The sequence below is a fragment of the Pimephales promelas genome, chromosome 6 (genome assembly GCF_988280905.1).
Source record: "Pimephales promelas chromosome 6, fPimPro1.hap1.1, whole genome shotgun sequence".
Lineage (NCBI taxonomy): Eukaryota > Metazoa > Chordata > Actinopteri > Cypriniformes > Leuciscidae > Pimephales > Pimephales promelas.
Window position 1 is genome coordinate 28,361,166 of NC_142774.1, and position 17,430 is coordinate 28,378,595.

Sequence of the window (17,430 nt, forward strand, 5' to 3'; positions counted from 1 at the left end):
TACAGAATGAGAGGGAACAAATCATGACAACAAATGTGTGGCTGACGCAGGTAAGCTTACTGTCTATGTCTGTGCACTCATCTAGACAGTGTTATAATACAGTCAAATGAGCTGTCATGTCTGTAAACACAGCACATAGCGGATTTGAGTTGAAATTAAATTATACTTAATTTTTAGGTCATTTCTGTTGCATGATGGAAAATCCTGTTTAACCGAGTGAATGCATTTAGCTGTTCTGTTTAAAATGAATTTGGTACATCGTCTTTTTTTTTCAACAGCATTTTCAACCACATTCTACTTTTTTCTGTAGGAGTGGAATGACTACAGACTGGTGTGGGATCCAAATGAGTACGATGGCATCAAAAAACTACGAATTCCATCGCAGCACATCTGGCTCCCTGATATAGTACTCTATAACAAGTATGCCATAACTGTAACCAGTAGCATAATCTGTACTGTATAGACTTCCATTCAAACGTTTGGGGTCAATAAGATTATTTAATGTTTTTGAAAGTCTCTTATGCTCACCAAGACTGCATTATAAATACAGGTAAATTATAATATTAGTAAATAATAATAAAAAAGTAATATTGTGAAATATTATTACATTTTAATTACATGGATTTCTCTGCAATGTCATCACTGCTTGCGCATGCAACCGGGAGGCTGAAAAAAGACGTGCTTTGTGGTTTCGTGTAGTAGGCTAGTAGCATAGTGGTGGTGTCTGAAATGTAAACAAGTGTAACGTAACTAAAGGCAAATTCAGGCTGTCCAGTAGATGCTGCACTGCTAACTTTGGCTATTACATTACTAGCTTAACATGATAATTCATACATACTGTATATCACAGTAACACTGCAAAATTAAAAACAAACAAATAGATCCAACTAAGATCACGTTTTATTGAGTCAGCAGTTATATACAGTACAAACAATACAAACAATAAGGAAGGCTTCAAGAATTGAATTGAGTTGTATTGCCTGTATTTAATATATTTTAAACAGCAGCCATATCACCCTGTAGCCCAAGAGTGGTTGCCCCCTGAAGCTAAACAGGGCTGAGCCTGGTTACTACCTGGATGGGAGACCATCTGAGAAAACCAGGTTGCTGCTGGAAGAGGTGTTGGTGAGGCCAGTAGGGGGTGTTCACCCTGTCGTCTGTGTGGGTCCTAACGCCCCAGTATATTGACGGGGACACTATACTGTCAAAGAGCACCGTCCTTCGGATGAGACGTTAAACTGAGGTCCTGACTCTCTGTGGTAATTAAAAATCCCAGGATGTCAAAATCCTGGCCAAATTTGCCCCTTGGCCTCTGTCCATCATGGCCTCCTAATCATCCCTATATATACTAATTGGCTTCATTAATTCGTCTCCTCTCCACCATTAAGCTGGTGTGTGGTGGGCGTTCTAGTGCAATATGGCTGCCGTCGCATCATCCAGGTGGATGTTGCACATTGGTGGTGGTTGAGGAGATTCCCCCCTTCCATATGTGAAGCGCTTTGAGGTCCCAGAAAAAGCGCTATATAAATGTAACGAATTATTATTAAAATGTAATTTATTCGGTAATACTCATAAAATAAGTAATATTATAATATAATATAAGACTAATAATAATAACTACGCGCTAATAATCATTAGTTAAGCATGAGTAAACAGTTAATTCATCATTCATAAAACATTAATATACATTATAAGCAGTTTATAAATACAGCTATAAATGATTTATTCTTGATTTAAAAGCATATCTATAATGTGTTTAATAATTGTATTTGCATCCTTTATTAATGATCAATTTATCATTTCTAAATGAAGAATTACATTTTTTATAAACCAGTTGCCAGTGGAACTCTTAGATTACAGTGGAACATAAGATTACTTATAACATGTAAGTAAATGATTAATAAACTATTTAAATGTACAATCATATATCTTATTATTCAGAGTCAGACATAATAGTGACGGTTACTTAGTGTGTTAATGCTTTATATGGATTTATGCTGTAATTCAGGGTTAATATGGGTAGTTATTAAGCAAAGCATTTCTAAAGGAGATTTAAAGGCTGTTAAATATTTGTATGTACTGTATCACAGTGTTGTGTTTGTTACATTTTACTGTTTAGAAGATTGATGTGCCTTTAAATCTCCTTTATAAATGCTTTACAAGGCATGAATAGTCCTCACTTTAGATGAGCTCACAAAATAGTTAACTGACCTCTACTAATTGCTTTATAACTACCTGTATTTACTATGAATGACAACTCTTAAATAACTGGTTTATAAAATGTAATTCTTCATTTAGAAATTGTTAGTTGACAAAGTATGAAAATACAATTATTAAGCACATTATATGCTTATAATTTAAGAAAAAAAGCATTTACAGCTGTATTTATAAACTGCTTGTTAATGTCTATTATACATTATGCTTATAATAGACATATGCTTTATAAATTATTAATTAATTGTTTACTAATGCTTAACTATTCCTGTGATGACAAAGCTGAATTTTCAGGAGCCATTACTGCCACACTGTCCTTCAGAAATCATTCTAATATGCTGATTTGCTGCTCATGAAACATTTCTTAGTAATCAATGATGAAAACGGTTGTGCGGCTTAATATTTTTATGGAAACCATAAAGCATTTTTCTTTTTGATGAAAAGAAGGTCCAAAAGAACAGCATTTATTTGAAATATACTGTATTTTTACAATATGCACTACCGGTCAAAAGTTTTAGATCAGTAAGATTTTTTATGTTTTTAAATGAAGTCTCTTCTGCTCACCAAGGCTGCTTTATTTGATGAAAAAAAAAAAAAAAAAACGACAAACAGTAATATTGTGAAATATTTTGACAATTTAAAATAACTGTTTTCTATTTTAATATATTTTAAAATGTAATTTGAAAGCTGAATTTTCAACATCATTACTTAGAAAGTTCAAAAGAACAGCATTTATTTAAAATATAATCTTTTCTAACATTAAAAAAATGAATAAAAGTATTTTCTAATTTCTTTCCCCCCAAAATAAAAAGTAAATTCTTACTGACCCCAAACTTTCGAATGGTAGTGGTTAATGTTACAAAAGCTTTCCATTTCAGATCAATTCTGTTCTTTTGAACTTTTTTATTCATCAAAGAATCCTGAAATAAAAATGTAAAAAACTGTTCAACATGGATAATAATCATAAATGTTTCTTGAGCATCATATTATAATAATTTCTGTAGGATCATGTGACACTGAAGACTGGAGTAATGATGCTGTAAATTCAGCCTTGATCACAGGAAAAAATTACACTTCATATATTCACATAGAAAACCGCTGTTTTAAATTGTAATAATATTTCACAATATTACTGTTTTTTTTTTTTGATCAAATAATTGCAGCCTTGAAGAGACTTCTTTTAAAAACATAAAAAAAATCTTACCGATCTAAAACTGTAGTGGTAGTGTATATATTATATATTCAGTTTATACAGTATATATATATATATATATATATATATATATATTAACAATGTAAAAGTCTTTATAAATTATATATAATTATAAGTATCAGTTTAAATAATTATTTATATATTTTTCTCTTTACAATTAAAAATATGCATGTTGAAACTGATAAAATAACTACATAATTTAAACACTTTTGCTGGATCACATACTGGCCATTCTCATCACTAAGCACTGAAATACTGTATATACAGTACTTACATTCATTATAGTTATATACTGTAATAGTGAATTCTCTAATGCATATCACAACATCTGATGAATTGATGTTTGATTAGTAATAGCTTGGAGCAGTAAATTTGGAAAGAGTTATTTGTGCCTTCACAGTTGTTCCCATCCATAAGCCGTGTAAACTTTTAGGATGATTTGAAGCTTTGATGCAGTCACAGTTTAGTGACAAATTCAATACAACAAGCAACTGTCACTGTTCCAAGACACTGGTTACTGTAATTATGCTAAAGAGTTGCCCGAAGCAAAAGCAGTTGCCTCCCTTGTTGCTGTTCTTTCAGGTCGTTCATGTCTTTGCACTTGACGAAGCTCAAAAGAATGAAAGAAATAAATGAAGATGAATGACAAGCAAAAAAGTTTAAACTGCTTGATCTAGGTCAGATGTTTGTTCCTAATGGAAGCATTGTGTGTTATATAATCCCCATTTTAGTGGATAAAAATGGAGGATGCACTTGCACATGTTCATTGCTTAAATGGGTAAATTGGGTGGGATGAGACTAATTTGCTTAAGAGGCATTTCCTCATGTAAAGAGACACTGGTGCATGTAATCCTTTGCTAAAATAAGCATTGTGTTTCTATGCTAATTTTAATTAAAAAGCTGTACACTAATCATTTTCAAAGGGCACAGAGAAAAAGAGAGATCCTGGATTAAATATCTTTATAATTAATGCATATTAATTCATATTAATCAGGAACTCTGTGTGACGAGGAGGTGTTTTTAACGTCTCATGTGCATGGGTTTTTCAAGCTAGGTTCTGCAAGTGCACTCTCAGAAAAAAAAAAAGTACAAAAGCTGTCACTGGGGCTGTACCTTTTCAAAAGGTAAACTTTTGTCCATTTTTTGAGCTAATAAGTACATTTTAAATGTTAATATGTGCATTTTAGGTGCTGGTATGTACATTTGAGGTGCTAATATGTACACTTTAAGTGTTAATATGTACATTTTAGGTGCTAATGTGTATATTATAATATGTACATTTTAGGTGCTGAGATGTACATTTTAGGTGCTAATATCTCAATTTCATGAGCTAATATGTCCATTTTAGGTGGTAATATGTCCATTTCATGAGCTAATATGTCCATTTTAGGTAGTATGTACATTTTTAGGTACTAATATGGACATTTCAGGTGCAATGGAAAAGGTACAGCCCCAGTGACAGCTTTTGTACCTTTTTTTCTGAGAGTGTGCATGGGGAAATTTGAGAGCAAAAATATAAAGATGCTTACAAAATGATTAAGGACAAAGAAAGTTAACTTGTTGTTTTATTCTCTTGTGATATAAATGTAATAATTTTGAACACATCAAATTTTATTTTACAACAGGTTCATCACAATTATATTATTTGATTTGACAGCTGTAATTAAAATATATTACACTAATAGTGGGCATAAAAACATGCGCTAACTTAATACGTCAACTTAACACCATATGAATATTCTCCAAATAAGGGAAATATTCAAGGGAATATTCATATTTGGCAATGGTTGGCATCAAAAAGTTTGAAAAACCCTCTGCCAGTGAATGCATTTTGGCACTGTAACACACTTATTGTTTTTTTTAAACAGTATTTACTTGATCTATATTTAGAATGTATATTCTGTTCTTTTGCAGTGCAGATGGCGTGTATGAAGTATCATTTTACTGCAATGCAGTTGTCTCCAACACCGGTGACATTTTCTGGCTGCCTCCTGCCATCTACAAGAGCGCCTGTGCAATTGAAGTCCGTAACTTCCCCTTTGATCAACAGAACTGCACCCTTAAATTTCGTTCCTGGACGTACGACCGCACAGAACTCGATCTTGTCTTGACATCTGATTTTGCCAGTCGTGATGACTACACACCCAGCGGCGAATGGGATATTGTGTCTCTCCCTGGCAGAAAAAACGAAGACCCCACTGACCTCACATACCTTGATGTCACTTACGACTTTGTGATCAGGCGCAAGCCTCTTTTCTACACGATTAACCTCATCATTCCATGCATCCTCATCACTTCTCTTGCGATTCTGGTTTTCTACCTTCCTTCAGACTGTGGGGAGAAGATGACGCTTTGTATTTCAGTTCTTCTGGCTCTTACTGTGTTTCTGCTCCTGATTTCGAAGATTGTTCCGCCAACATCACTGGCTGTTCCATTAATAGGGAAGTATCTGATGTTTACTATGGTGCTGGTCACATTTTCCATCGTGACGAGTGTGTGTGTGCTCAACGTGCACCACCGTTCTCCATCAACCCACCATATGCCCGAGTGGGTCAAGCGTGTGTTCCTGCATAAGCTTCCTGCTTTCCTTCTAATGCGACGACCGGGAAGGTCTAATGTACGCGAGAGGTTTAGAAGGAAACACAAGCAGAAATCGTTTTCCACTGATGCAAAGAGCATAAGGTTGGATGGAGACTCACTCTTCTTAAGCGATGACCCTGGACGTGTATGTGGGGCATGGAGGGTCGGCGATCTTCCTGAGGGGTCGGGCTTCAGGCAGAGAGTTAAAGTCAGACACGACCCAGATGTGGATGAGGCCATTGAAGGTGTGAGGTTCATTGCTGAACATATGAAGATTGAGGATGATGATGAAGGGGTGAGAATGGTTTTGAGATTATTTATTAATTGACTTATTAAGTGTGCTTCAGCACTAGCAGTTTAGTTTAAATCAGGGCACTGTTTGCATGAAAAATTGGTTATGTGAATGCTGTCTTGCCGACCCAGGAGTGCACCGGATTATCGAGGCTAAGACTATCTGTAGACATCCTTAGATTAACAAAGCACATGTAAGGGATGACAGTGATGATGATTTACCTTGAGCGTGCACTGTAACACTGTGTACTGTGCACGCGATGCAACGCCGCGACACGCGATAATAGGTATCTTTTCCATGTTAATCAGAATTTTTGTCCTAACCAGCGGCGGCGACATTTTCAAACTATTAGCAATCAATTAATTTAGAATTTAAAACTGAACTGTGTTGAATGAAACATTGGGGGAACGCCCCTCAGCGTAGCGCCTCTGAAGCATGAATGAAACTAAGCCAATTTTGATTGGTGTTGCAGCATGATGTAACGTGTGACGCCATACAAGGAAGTTACAAAGGGATGCAGGCGCACAATAGCGTCCGTTTTCTGTTCTTCCGCAAACACTCTCTTTTGATGTGTCTGTCTTATTTTGGTGTTGTCTGTCTCAGTATCACACACATATATAAAGAAATGGCAAGTCAAAGTTACAAGCAGTGTGTCAATCCCTGCCCTTGATACATCACTGGTGGGGATACACACCAATTGTGTGTACATTGTTTAGGAGCGCAGAATGCGCAGGCAGCTCTCGAGGTGCGTCCCTTCACCACGCCTTCCCCTGCCTGGAAGCGCTTGCTTTATCACAGAAGCTGATGCTGTTGTGTGCCGGCATCCCTTTGTAGCTTCTGTGTCTGCTGTCACACGTGATGTAATGATGCAACACCAATCAAGATTTGCATAGTTTAAGGCACTACACTGAGGGGCGTTCCCCCAAAGTGTCATTCGACACAGTTCTCGTTCTCTTTCTCAGGAAATAAGGGTTACAGTCGTAACCCAATACGTTTTTTTTTTTGTAAAGTATTATTATTAATTTGGTGCTATTGGCACAAAAGAGTGAATGAAACTTGCATCTTCTGTATGTGCATTGCATAACACCGTGTCCTCCTACCCAGATGCAATGCGATAAGATTCCAGCGACAAGCAATTTGCCTGTCTACACCAGATGTGACGTCACTACAAGATGTGTCAAAATCAATCAAAACCCATAGCCAATCAGAACAGGTTGTGGCGGGCTCTCGCGACAAATGCACAGCACCAGAAAGTAATCCTGACGGCTCTCGTAAGAAAAGGGATAAGTAGCCTACATAATCAGATTCACAAATATTACAACATTTAAAACATTATTAAAATTACATACTGAGTTACTTAAACAATCTTTGTCAAAGAATACACCTGTTTTTTCACAGTTTGAATGTTCTTGTTTCCATTCGTTTAATTTCAAGATCTGTGGAAATTATCCATTGTTTCTTTTACGGCTACAAAGCTGGGAGCACTACATGATGTTCATAGTCACATTTCACATTTTTAACATTAAATAAAGCTCATAAACAGTGCATTATCATTGCTACGCTGCAATGCATTCTCACTCCAAGGCGTCACCTTTGACCATGCTTCAATATTTGACGTCAGTTACATGCGATCCTACGGCATCATCTTACTGACGCTAAAGGAAAGCGTCAGTTAGATGACGCGGTTAGGTTTAGGTCTGGGATGGGGGTAGGGTTACACGCAATCCTAGGGCGTCATCTAACTGATGCTAAAGGGCGCCTAAAGCATCAAATATTGAAGCATGGTCAAAATGCTTCCCAAGGCGTCAGTTAGGTGACGCCTTGGGGGTGAGAATGGGCTGCACACTTTGTGTTTGTTGTTCTAGCGCGACGTCGTAAAAAAAATAGAAACTGTTTCTAAAATAGAGTTGTCGCGTGTCACGGCTGGTTAGGACAAAAACTGATTAACATGGAAAAGATACCTTTCATCACACGATGCGAAGCCGCGTGATAGTTAGGACACGGTGTTTGCTGTAAAAGCAACAATGGATAATTCACATCAGATTAAACAATTGTGTAAACTGTGAACAAATAATTTTATTCTTAGATAAAGATTGTTCCCTATCGAGGGAACTCAACACTGCGTCGATAAAATCGACTCTTTGGGGACGCTCCCTAAGCGTGCGCCTCTGAAGTATGAATGAAACTAATCCAATCCTGATTGGTGTTGCGTCGTGACGTAACATGTGACGGCATACCCGGAAGTATAAAAGTGACGCTGTCACAACACACACTAGCTTTCGCTCTTCAGCAAGCGCTTTATGTTGAAACTGTCTGTCTTATTTGGTGTTGTTTGTCTTATTATTGAAAGAAAGTATGGCCAGTGAACAATTCAAGAGGTGTGTGCATCCCTGCCCTCGTTTCATCACGGGTGGGGACGCACACTCTCTATGTGTGTATTGTTTGGGAGTGCAGCACGCACGGGCAGCTCTCGAGGGGGCTGCTTGTGAAATGTGTGAGGCTTTGCCTATTAGAGTGCTGCGCTCCCGGCTGGCGTGCTTTGACGAGCACGGTCAGGCTCGCGTTCCCCAGGGTTCCGGTCCCGCATATGTCGAGGCGATGCGGCGACTGAGATCCTGGGGTTCGCAGCGGGATCTGGCGGAGGAGAGTGAGAATGCTGAGGCATTTTCTCGCTCGCCATCGGCTGGTCCCGCAGCCTCTGAGAGTGGTGTGGGAGCCCGCGCTGCGGTTTCTCCTACCCGCGATCAGGTCCCGGTGCTTGAGCTGTCTACTTCTGAGGAAGGGGACGTGCTCAGCATCGATGCGGACGACCGTGATCTCAGCACGCCATCACGCGGCCTGGGTTATGAGGAGCTGGTGGAGGTTGTGACACGCGCTGTGGCCAGACTAAACATCAGCTGGCCACAACATGAGCAGGAAACGCAAGTCACCAGTAAAATGGACGAGCGTTACCTGCAGCGCAGGTCACAGCCTCACCGCCGGGGTCTGCCGTTTTTCCCTGATCTCCATAAAGAGATCTCGAGAACGTGGGAAAGACCGCATTCGTCCCGTATTTCGAGTCCCAATGTAATAGATTACAGCAATGTTATGGGGGCTCGAGATATGGGATATGGGAAGATGCCGAAGGTGGAGGAGGCTTTAGCGAGCTATCTCTCTCCCGAATCGGCGTCTTCCCTAAAGACCCCGGTGTTGCCTAGTAAGCCCTGCAGAGAGACATCTGCATTGGTGGGCAGGGCTTACATGGCGGCGGGTCGGGCTGGTTCGTGTCTGCACTCAATGGCGATTTTGCAGGCATACCAGGCCGACCTCCTGAAAGATTTGGATGAGGGGGAGGGGCCTACTCCTGAAGATGTCGCGGAGTTGAGGAAGGCCGCAGATTTGTCTCTCCGGGCCACTAGGGAAGCGGCCAGCGCTATTGGCCGCTCTATGGCGGCCATGGTGGCCACGGAGAGGCATCTGTGGCTGAACTTATCCGGTATTAAAGAAAAGGATAGGTCCTTCCTGCTGGATGCGCCGCTTTCGGCTTCTGGCCTGTTCGGCGACGCCGTTAATTCGGTTGTCGACAGGTTTCAGGAGTCGAGAAAACAATCTGCGGCGTTCCAGCAGTACCTCCCCCGGAAAGCGAAGGCCAAATCTAGTAGGGGGGGGCAAAGCAATCAGCCCCAGCCATCAGCCAGCTCCTCCCACAGGGCAGAGCAGAAGGAGAGCGTTTCCTCTAGAGCCCCCCCTCCGGGGTCTTGGCAACAGAGGAAACGCTCCCAAAAACCGAAGTCCTCCAGCCAGAGGGGCGACCTGAGGGACGTCATTCAGGCTAAGAGGACTTCGGAAAAGAGGTCCTAGCCAAGGCAGGACTTCAGAGGGCTGCCCCCTCCGCAGTGAGACAACCGAGGTTGTTCTCACAACGGGGCCCTCTAGGAAAAGATGCAGGTCCGCCGTTAACAGCGCTTCGGGCCGCATCAATTTCCAGCGAAAAGACACCAGAGGCCAGCCTCGAGAGGCTGGTACCCTTAGCAGATTTTGTAGAGGGATGGTATCATCTTCCCAACATATCTCCATGGGTCCTGCAGATAATACGAGTTGGGTACAGACTGCAGTTCGCGCACCGCCCCCCCAAGTTCTCTGGGGTGGTGCTCACTGCGGTGGTCCCAGAGCAGGCTCAGGTGTTGGAACAAGAAGTACAGACTCTGCTGTCGAAAGGAGCCATAGAACGTGTTCTTCCGGTAGACAGGGAGTCCGGGTTTTACAGCCGGTACTTTATAGTTCCAAAGAAGGATGGGGGGTTAAGGCCAATTTTGGATCTCAGGGTGTTGAACCGGTCTCTGAGAAGGTTCAAATTCAGAATGTTGACCATTCCAACAATCGTGAGTCAAATCAGATCCGAGGACTGGTTTGTCACGATAGATCTGAAAGACGCCTATTTTCACATCTCCATCCTTCCTTGTCACAGGAGGTACCTGAGGTTCGCTTTCGGGGGCGAAGCATACCAATATCGGGTTCTTCCGTTCGGCCTAGCACTCTCTCCCCGCACATTTACCAAGTGTATGGACGTGGCCCTTGCTCCACTGAGACTTCAGGGGATTCGCGTATTGAATTATCTCGACGACTGGCTTATTTTGGCCCAGTCTCGGGAGATGGCAGTTCGGCATCGAGATGTCGTTCTTGGCCATATTCAAAAATTGGGGTTAAGACTCAATTTGAAGAAGAGTGTGCTAGAACCGTCCCAGGGCACGACCTTTTTGGGAGTCGTGTGGAACTCGATTACAATGCAGGCACGTATGTCTCCCGCACGTATCGAGTCAATTCTGGCGATGGTGTCCAGGGTGAGGCTAGGTCAGGCCGTCACTGTGAAACACTTTCAAAGGATGCTGGGCCTCATGGCAGCGGCATCCAACATTATTCCTCTGGGCCTCCTTCACATGAGGCCCCTCCAGTGGTGGTTGAAGACCAAGGGGTTCTCACCCAAAGGAAATCCGTTCCGTATGATCAGAGTAACGCGCAAGTGCCTTCAGTCTCTGCAAATATGGAAGAAGCCTTGGTTCCTATCCCAAGGGCCAGTGTTGGGGGTGTCATGTCGCCGGGAAACCGTTTCGACAGACGCCTCCCTTACGGGCTGGGGCGCGGTCATGGACGGCCGCTTTACCAGGGGTCTGTGGCAGGACCATCATCGCACTTGGCATATAAATTGCCTGGAGATGATGGCGGTATTCAAGGCTTTGAGGAGCTTCCTCCCAGACATCGAGGGTCGCCACGTCCTTATACGGACAGACAATACGTCAGTGGTGGCCTATCTGAACCGACAGGGGGGACTCAGATCGCGCCCTCTGTGCAAACTGGCGCATCAGATTATCCTTTGGTCCCAGGGAAAGATATTGTCAATAAGGGCAATGTATATCCCAGGGGTTCAGAATCGGGGAGCAGACATCCTGTCGAGGCAGGGGCTGAGGCCCGGGGAATGGAGACTTCATCCGGATGTGGTGAAGTCGATATGGGAGAGGTTCGGACCGATGGAAGTGGATCTGTTTGCGTCTCGAGAGACGTCCCACTGTCCACTTTGGTTCTCCCTCTCACATCCAGCCCCACTGGGGTTGGATGCCATGGTACAGGCTTGGCCGAGGCTTCGCCTGTATGCTTTCCCCCCGATCGCTCTGCTCCCAGGGGTCCTGGAGAGGGTCCGTCAAGAGGGCATCAGTCTACTTCTGGTTGCCCCGAGATGGCCGACACGAGTATGGTTCTCGGATATAATATCACTCCTCATAGCTCCGCCATGGCTGATTCCTCTGAGGAGGGATCTATTGTCTCAGGCGGAGGGCACAATCTTCCACCCTCGCCCAGAGTTGTGGAAGCTGTGGGTCTGGCCTCTGAGGGGGTTCAGTACCTAAATGCTGGCTTATCAGCTGAGGTGGTTGAAACCATACTTAGCTCTAGGGCCCCATCTACCAGGAGATTATATGGCCTCAAGTGGAAGGTGTTTCACACTTGGTGTGGAGAACGAAGGTTGGATCCAGTAAACTGCCCAGTGGCTTCAGTTCTGGAATTCCTTCAGGATCGTTTCTCTGCGGGTCTCTCCCCGTCCACTCTTAAGGTGTACGTGGCTGCCGTTTCGGCTTTCCACGCGCCAGTAGATGGTGGACCTCTGGGGAGGCACCAGTTGGTCATTAGGTTTCTCCGTGGTGCTTGGAGGATGAGGCCGGCGATCAGGTCCAGGGTGCCTGCCTGGGATCTGGCAATAGTTCTGGAAGGGTTGTCCCTCGCTCCCTTCGAACCTTTAGAGTCGGCTTCGCCTAAGGACTTAACGTTGAAAATGGTCTTTCTCTTAGCGATTACCTCTCTTAAGAGGGTGGGAGATCTCCAGGCCCTGGCGGTAACGCCAGCTTGCTTGGAGTTTGCCCCTGGCAAAGTAAAGGCCTTTTTGCACCCGAGTCCGGGCTACGTGCCTAAAGTTCCTTCGAGTACGGCTCGCTCTGTAGTCCTTCAGGCATTCCATCCTCCACCTCATGTGTCGGCGGGAGAAGAGAGGCTTCACTTGCTCTGCCCCGTCAGAGCTTTGAGTGTATACTTGGAAAAGTCTGCTTCTTGGAGAAGATCTGACCAGTTGTTAGTATGCTTTGGGTCACCTAAGAGGGGGCTCCCGGCGACCAAACAAACTATAAGTAACTGGATTGTCCAGGCTATTACTGAGGCTTACAAGGTGCGTGGGGTTCCTTCACCTTTGGCCTTAAGGGCTCACTCGACTAGAGGCATGGCTTCCTCTAGGGCCCTTCTGTCGGGAGTACCTCTGCAGGAGATTTGTGAGGCAGCCGGCTGGGCTACCCCGCATACTTTCATCAGGTTTTACAGTCTCAGCCTTCCCAGTACGCCCGGTGCACACGTACTCGGCCCTTGCTGAGTGCCTAATCAGTTTCACTCTGGGGCGGGTCTGTTCGGTGCGTGGCCTAGTGGGTACTCGTTCCCCAAAGAGTCGATTTTATCGACGCAGTGTTGAGTTCCCTCGATAGGGAACGTCTCGGGTTATGACTATAACCCTTGTTCCCTGAGAAGGGAACGAGACACTGCGTCGTGTTGCCACGCCCCCTTTTCAGACCCTTGAGCGTCTTGCTTCATCGCGAGGCTAGTGTGTGTTGTGACAGCGTCACTTTTATACTTCCGGGTATGCCGTCACATGTTACGTCACGACGCAACACCAATCAGGATTGGATTAGTTTCATTCATACTTCAGAGGCGCACGCTTAGGGAGCGTCCCCAAAGAGTCGATTTTATCGACGCAGTGTCTCGTTCCCTTCTCAGGGAACAAGGGTTATAGTCATAACCCGAGACGTTTTCAGTAGCATGTGTTTTCTTTGTATTTTAAATAATGTTTAAATTGTGTATCATTTGTGATATTGATTATGTAGCCGACAACATTTTCTTGCGGTTGCCGTCAAGATTACTCTCTGGTGCTGTGCACTTTCCGCGAGATACCGCCCACATGCTGTTCTGATTGACTGTGGGTTTGATTGATTTTGACGCATCACGCAGTCGTGTCGCATCTAGTCTGGACTGATAAATTATTTGTCGTTGGAATCTTATCACATCGTGTCTGTGTCCTAACCATTTTCCTTACTATTGCTGTTTAAAATAATAATAATAATGAATGAAATCTGTTTAAATGTTGTTTCTTTTGTATTGTTGTTTAATATGCCAATTGTTATAAAGCATTTATGCTTCCAAAAGACTGTAAAAAAAAAATTTAAAGTCTGTGTAAACACCTTGTACCATAATGTGTTTATAAATATTTATTAATGAAATGAATTAATGAAATATTTATCCCTTACAAATACCAAAAGAATCATTAACCATTAAAAAAAGTTAATTCATTACAATTCCTACATCCCTAGACATACTAAGTCTGAAGTGTGGATAAAAATACCAATACCAGACATGAAAACATTGTGCTAAAACACGTTCAAAGCTTACTAAACCACTCAGGGTTAAGCTCATCCCCAATTCCCTAATTTCCACCATGACTATACATATATGTTGTAATTAATATGTTTTTTTGCTTGTATGTGTCATGCAGATTATTGAGGACTGGAAGTATGTGGCCATGGTGATTGACCGGCTCTTCCTCTGGATTTTTATCCTGGTGTGTGTCGTCGGCACACTCGGACTCTTTGTTCAGCCTCTCTTTCAGAGCTATAACACCCCCGTGGCAGAGGAAGTGTGAGTCACATTTCTTTCTCTACTCCTTCTCTTTAATTCATGATAGAGGAGTGTTTGGAGGCCAATGCCTTCTGGAGTTTTGTAAACTTCATATGCATTTAAAAATAGGGTCACCTTCAATGTGGAAAAGTTTTCTGACGTTTACTGATGCATCTGCTTCTTCTTTTTTTCCTCCCTTCCCTTTCCCATGGTGTTTTTCTCTTTCCTTGGTCTTCCTTTTACAGATATGGGGATTTCTAAAATATCTGCTGAAAGATCCTGTGACTTTTGGACAGAACTGTTGACCGAGTTTTGACATATCACAAACACAAATCCACGTTGTTCAGCAGAACATAACCATTGTGGGTTGAATTCACTAAACTGTTGCACCACTTTAGCTATGGTGAACATAAATCTTATCCACAGAAATCTACGCAAACATAAATCTTATTCACAAACCACCTGCAATCCAAGCTGGTAAAAAATTGCATTTTGCATTCAAATTAATTGGTTTCTATGGAGCACCCAAAGGGACGTGGTGGTGGTGGGCAAAAAAAAATTGGATGGGAGATTTTCAATTTTTTTTAATCTTTTGAGTTCCCCCGAGAAACTTTGCGTTCCCTCGCAAAACTTTTGCATTCCGTTGCAAAGATATTTGCGTTCACATTCAAAGTTATTTGCGTTCACACGCAAAACCTGTTGTGAGCTCGGACAGACACTTCCTGTTTAATGTCCTGCTGGCAGTGTTTCAGAGCTCCACATGTTAATGGAGTGTTTCATTATGTTTGAACTTTGAATCAAATTTAAAGAAATGCAGTCAGTGCTTAACTCAACGAGTTCAGTGAAGTTGGCAATATATTCACATAGACTATTCAAACTTCGCGTTTAAATATTCTTGAGCTAAACGTTGTTAAAACACAAACAACACCTGTTTACAATCACAGTAACATAGACAACGAGCAACAACCCAATTCTCGTCAAAACAAGTTTTATAATATAAATGTCATTAACCAGACGATTGAAAGACGAAGTCCGAATAAGGGACCATCTGCAAAGTGCAAATCCCAAAAACCTTCTGCATCTTTGAATCGAGAGAGTCCATTTGTACAGTAGAGTACATAAACTTTAAATCCCTGTTAAACAATCCTATATAACCTAGGATTAAATCCTATATAACCTAGGGTTATAAATTATATGATACATACACCGGTGGGTATTTTTTCAATGTGTTTGAAACTTTTAACCGTTTCACTGATACTTCAATAACTTGCAATTAACTTCTTTAACATTAGCATGGAAAGTAAGTATTCCATTGCTATGGAAACCACTGAGACAAGGTCGATATATATACACTAGATGTCACCTTGTCTACGGCAGTTCATTGGAACAAATGTGTCAATAGAGCCGCCATCATGGAACAGGGGAGCCCCTCCTCTTTAATGCATAACGCATATTTATAAAGTTTGTTTTGAGGAGAATTTGGTTGTAGTTCGTTGTCTATGTTATAACACAAGCAACGTTGTCAAAACACAAACGACACCTATTTAACACCTATTTGTAAATAGGTGACGTTTGTGTTTTTACAACGTTGGCTCAAGAATATTGATACGGGAAGTTCAAATAACCTATGTGAATATATTGCCAACTTCACTGATCTCCTTGAGTTAAGCACTGACCTGACCGCATTTCTTTATATTTGAGTCCAAATTCTATGAAACGCTCCATTAATGTGCAGAGCTCTTAAACACTGCCAGCTGGACATTAAACAGTAAGTGTCTGTCCGAGCTCATGACAGGTTTTGCGTGGGAACGCAAATATCTTTGCGAGGGAACGCAAAGTTTCTCGGGGGAACGCAAAAGTTTTGTGATGGAATGCAAAAGATTTGGAAAAAAAGTTCTCCCATCCTAAATTTTTTTCCACCACCACGTCCCTTTAGGTCCTCCGTAGTTTTCTTTGGTAACCACCTTTCTATGCAAATTATTAGGCTTCTTATAGAATGTGTATTAAAAATGAGTGCTGTGTGCCTGGTACAATTAACATTGTGCTATTATTGACCTTAGAAAGCAAGTTGTAAACACAATTTTTTATAAAAGGTTTGTTTGCATTTTCTATTGAACATAATAGCAGTAAATTATCAAATGATGATTAATTGGAGTAAAGTACTAATGAGCCAGAAAATCAGCCATTAACTGATTTGAATAATTCCTTGATGAAAATGAACCCATGAATTCCTCCCATGTGTCACATAACAAAATGTATGGCTTACCTAACGTAACCTTAGTTTTCTCTAGAAGAGGGAACTAGTACTGCGTAAGTTAGCTTACGCTATGGGAAAGATGAATCTTTTCAAGCTATTGATACCAAAATATTATCCTTAATTTTGTATTCATTGTCAGTGCAGCACCTAGAAGACCTAGAGCAAGCTGTCTAGTGTGCTCATTGGCTGCCCTGCGCCAACTGCAGCAGCCTACCACTGAGCCCGGTGTGACGTCATGTCCAATAAGGGGCACTTGCTCCCTAATCGCATCTTAGCCCGCCAGAATGGGCGTGGCTTAGCGTATATAAGTGGGGTTTTCATCGACTGAAGCTAAAGTCGCTCTTGGCGTGAACACAGCAGGTTACGCAGTACTCGTTCCCTCTTATAGAGAGAACCGAGGTTGACCGATATATTCTCTTATGAGAGGTTCTCTCGTATTGTGTAAGTTAGCTTACGCTACAGGAACCCTTTGTCAACGCCGTGTGTGCCAAGCATCCACTTCATGAGTCCCAGGGAATCCAGGGGATCCCAGATAAGCGGGGAATAAGGCGTTGTGGGCTGGCACAAGTACATAAGCACTCAAAGGGAATACAGAGCGGCGGCACCGGTCGGTATAGACATGTTGCATATTAACCCAATATAGTGCAGCTCAACCAGGAGAGCTAAGTCATGTGAGAGTAGCCTGCGCACGATCAG

The 17,430-nt window shown here is 42.2% G+C and overlaps 1 protein-coding gene across 2 annotated transcripts in view; it reads left to right on the top strand.

Annotated features, from left to right (window-relative positions):
* chrnb5a (cholinergic receptor, nicotinic, beta 5a) overlaps positions 1–15,221 on the top strand; it is a 40,484-nt gene extending 25,263 nt beyond the window's left edge. The window contains exons 3-7 of one of the 2 annotated variants that reach the window (XM_039693224.2): positions 6–50; positions 311–420; positions 5,342–6,302; positions 14,356–14,498; positions 14,723–15,221. In XM_039693224.2, coding sequence (XP_039549158.1) covers positions 6–50; positions 311–420; positions 5,342–6,302; positions 14,356–14,498; positions 14,723–14,738 — 1,275 coding nt within the window. In that variant the 3' untranslated portion in view covers positions 14,739–15,221. Of the gene's footprint in view, positions 1–5; positions 51–310; positions 421–5,341; positions 6,303–14,355; positions 14,503–14,722 lie in introns of those variants that run through there. The other variant, XM_089132340.1, reaches the window with a different exon arrangement.
* Positions 15,222–17,430: the final 2,209 nt, after the last annotated feature.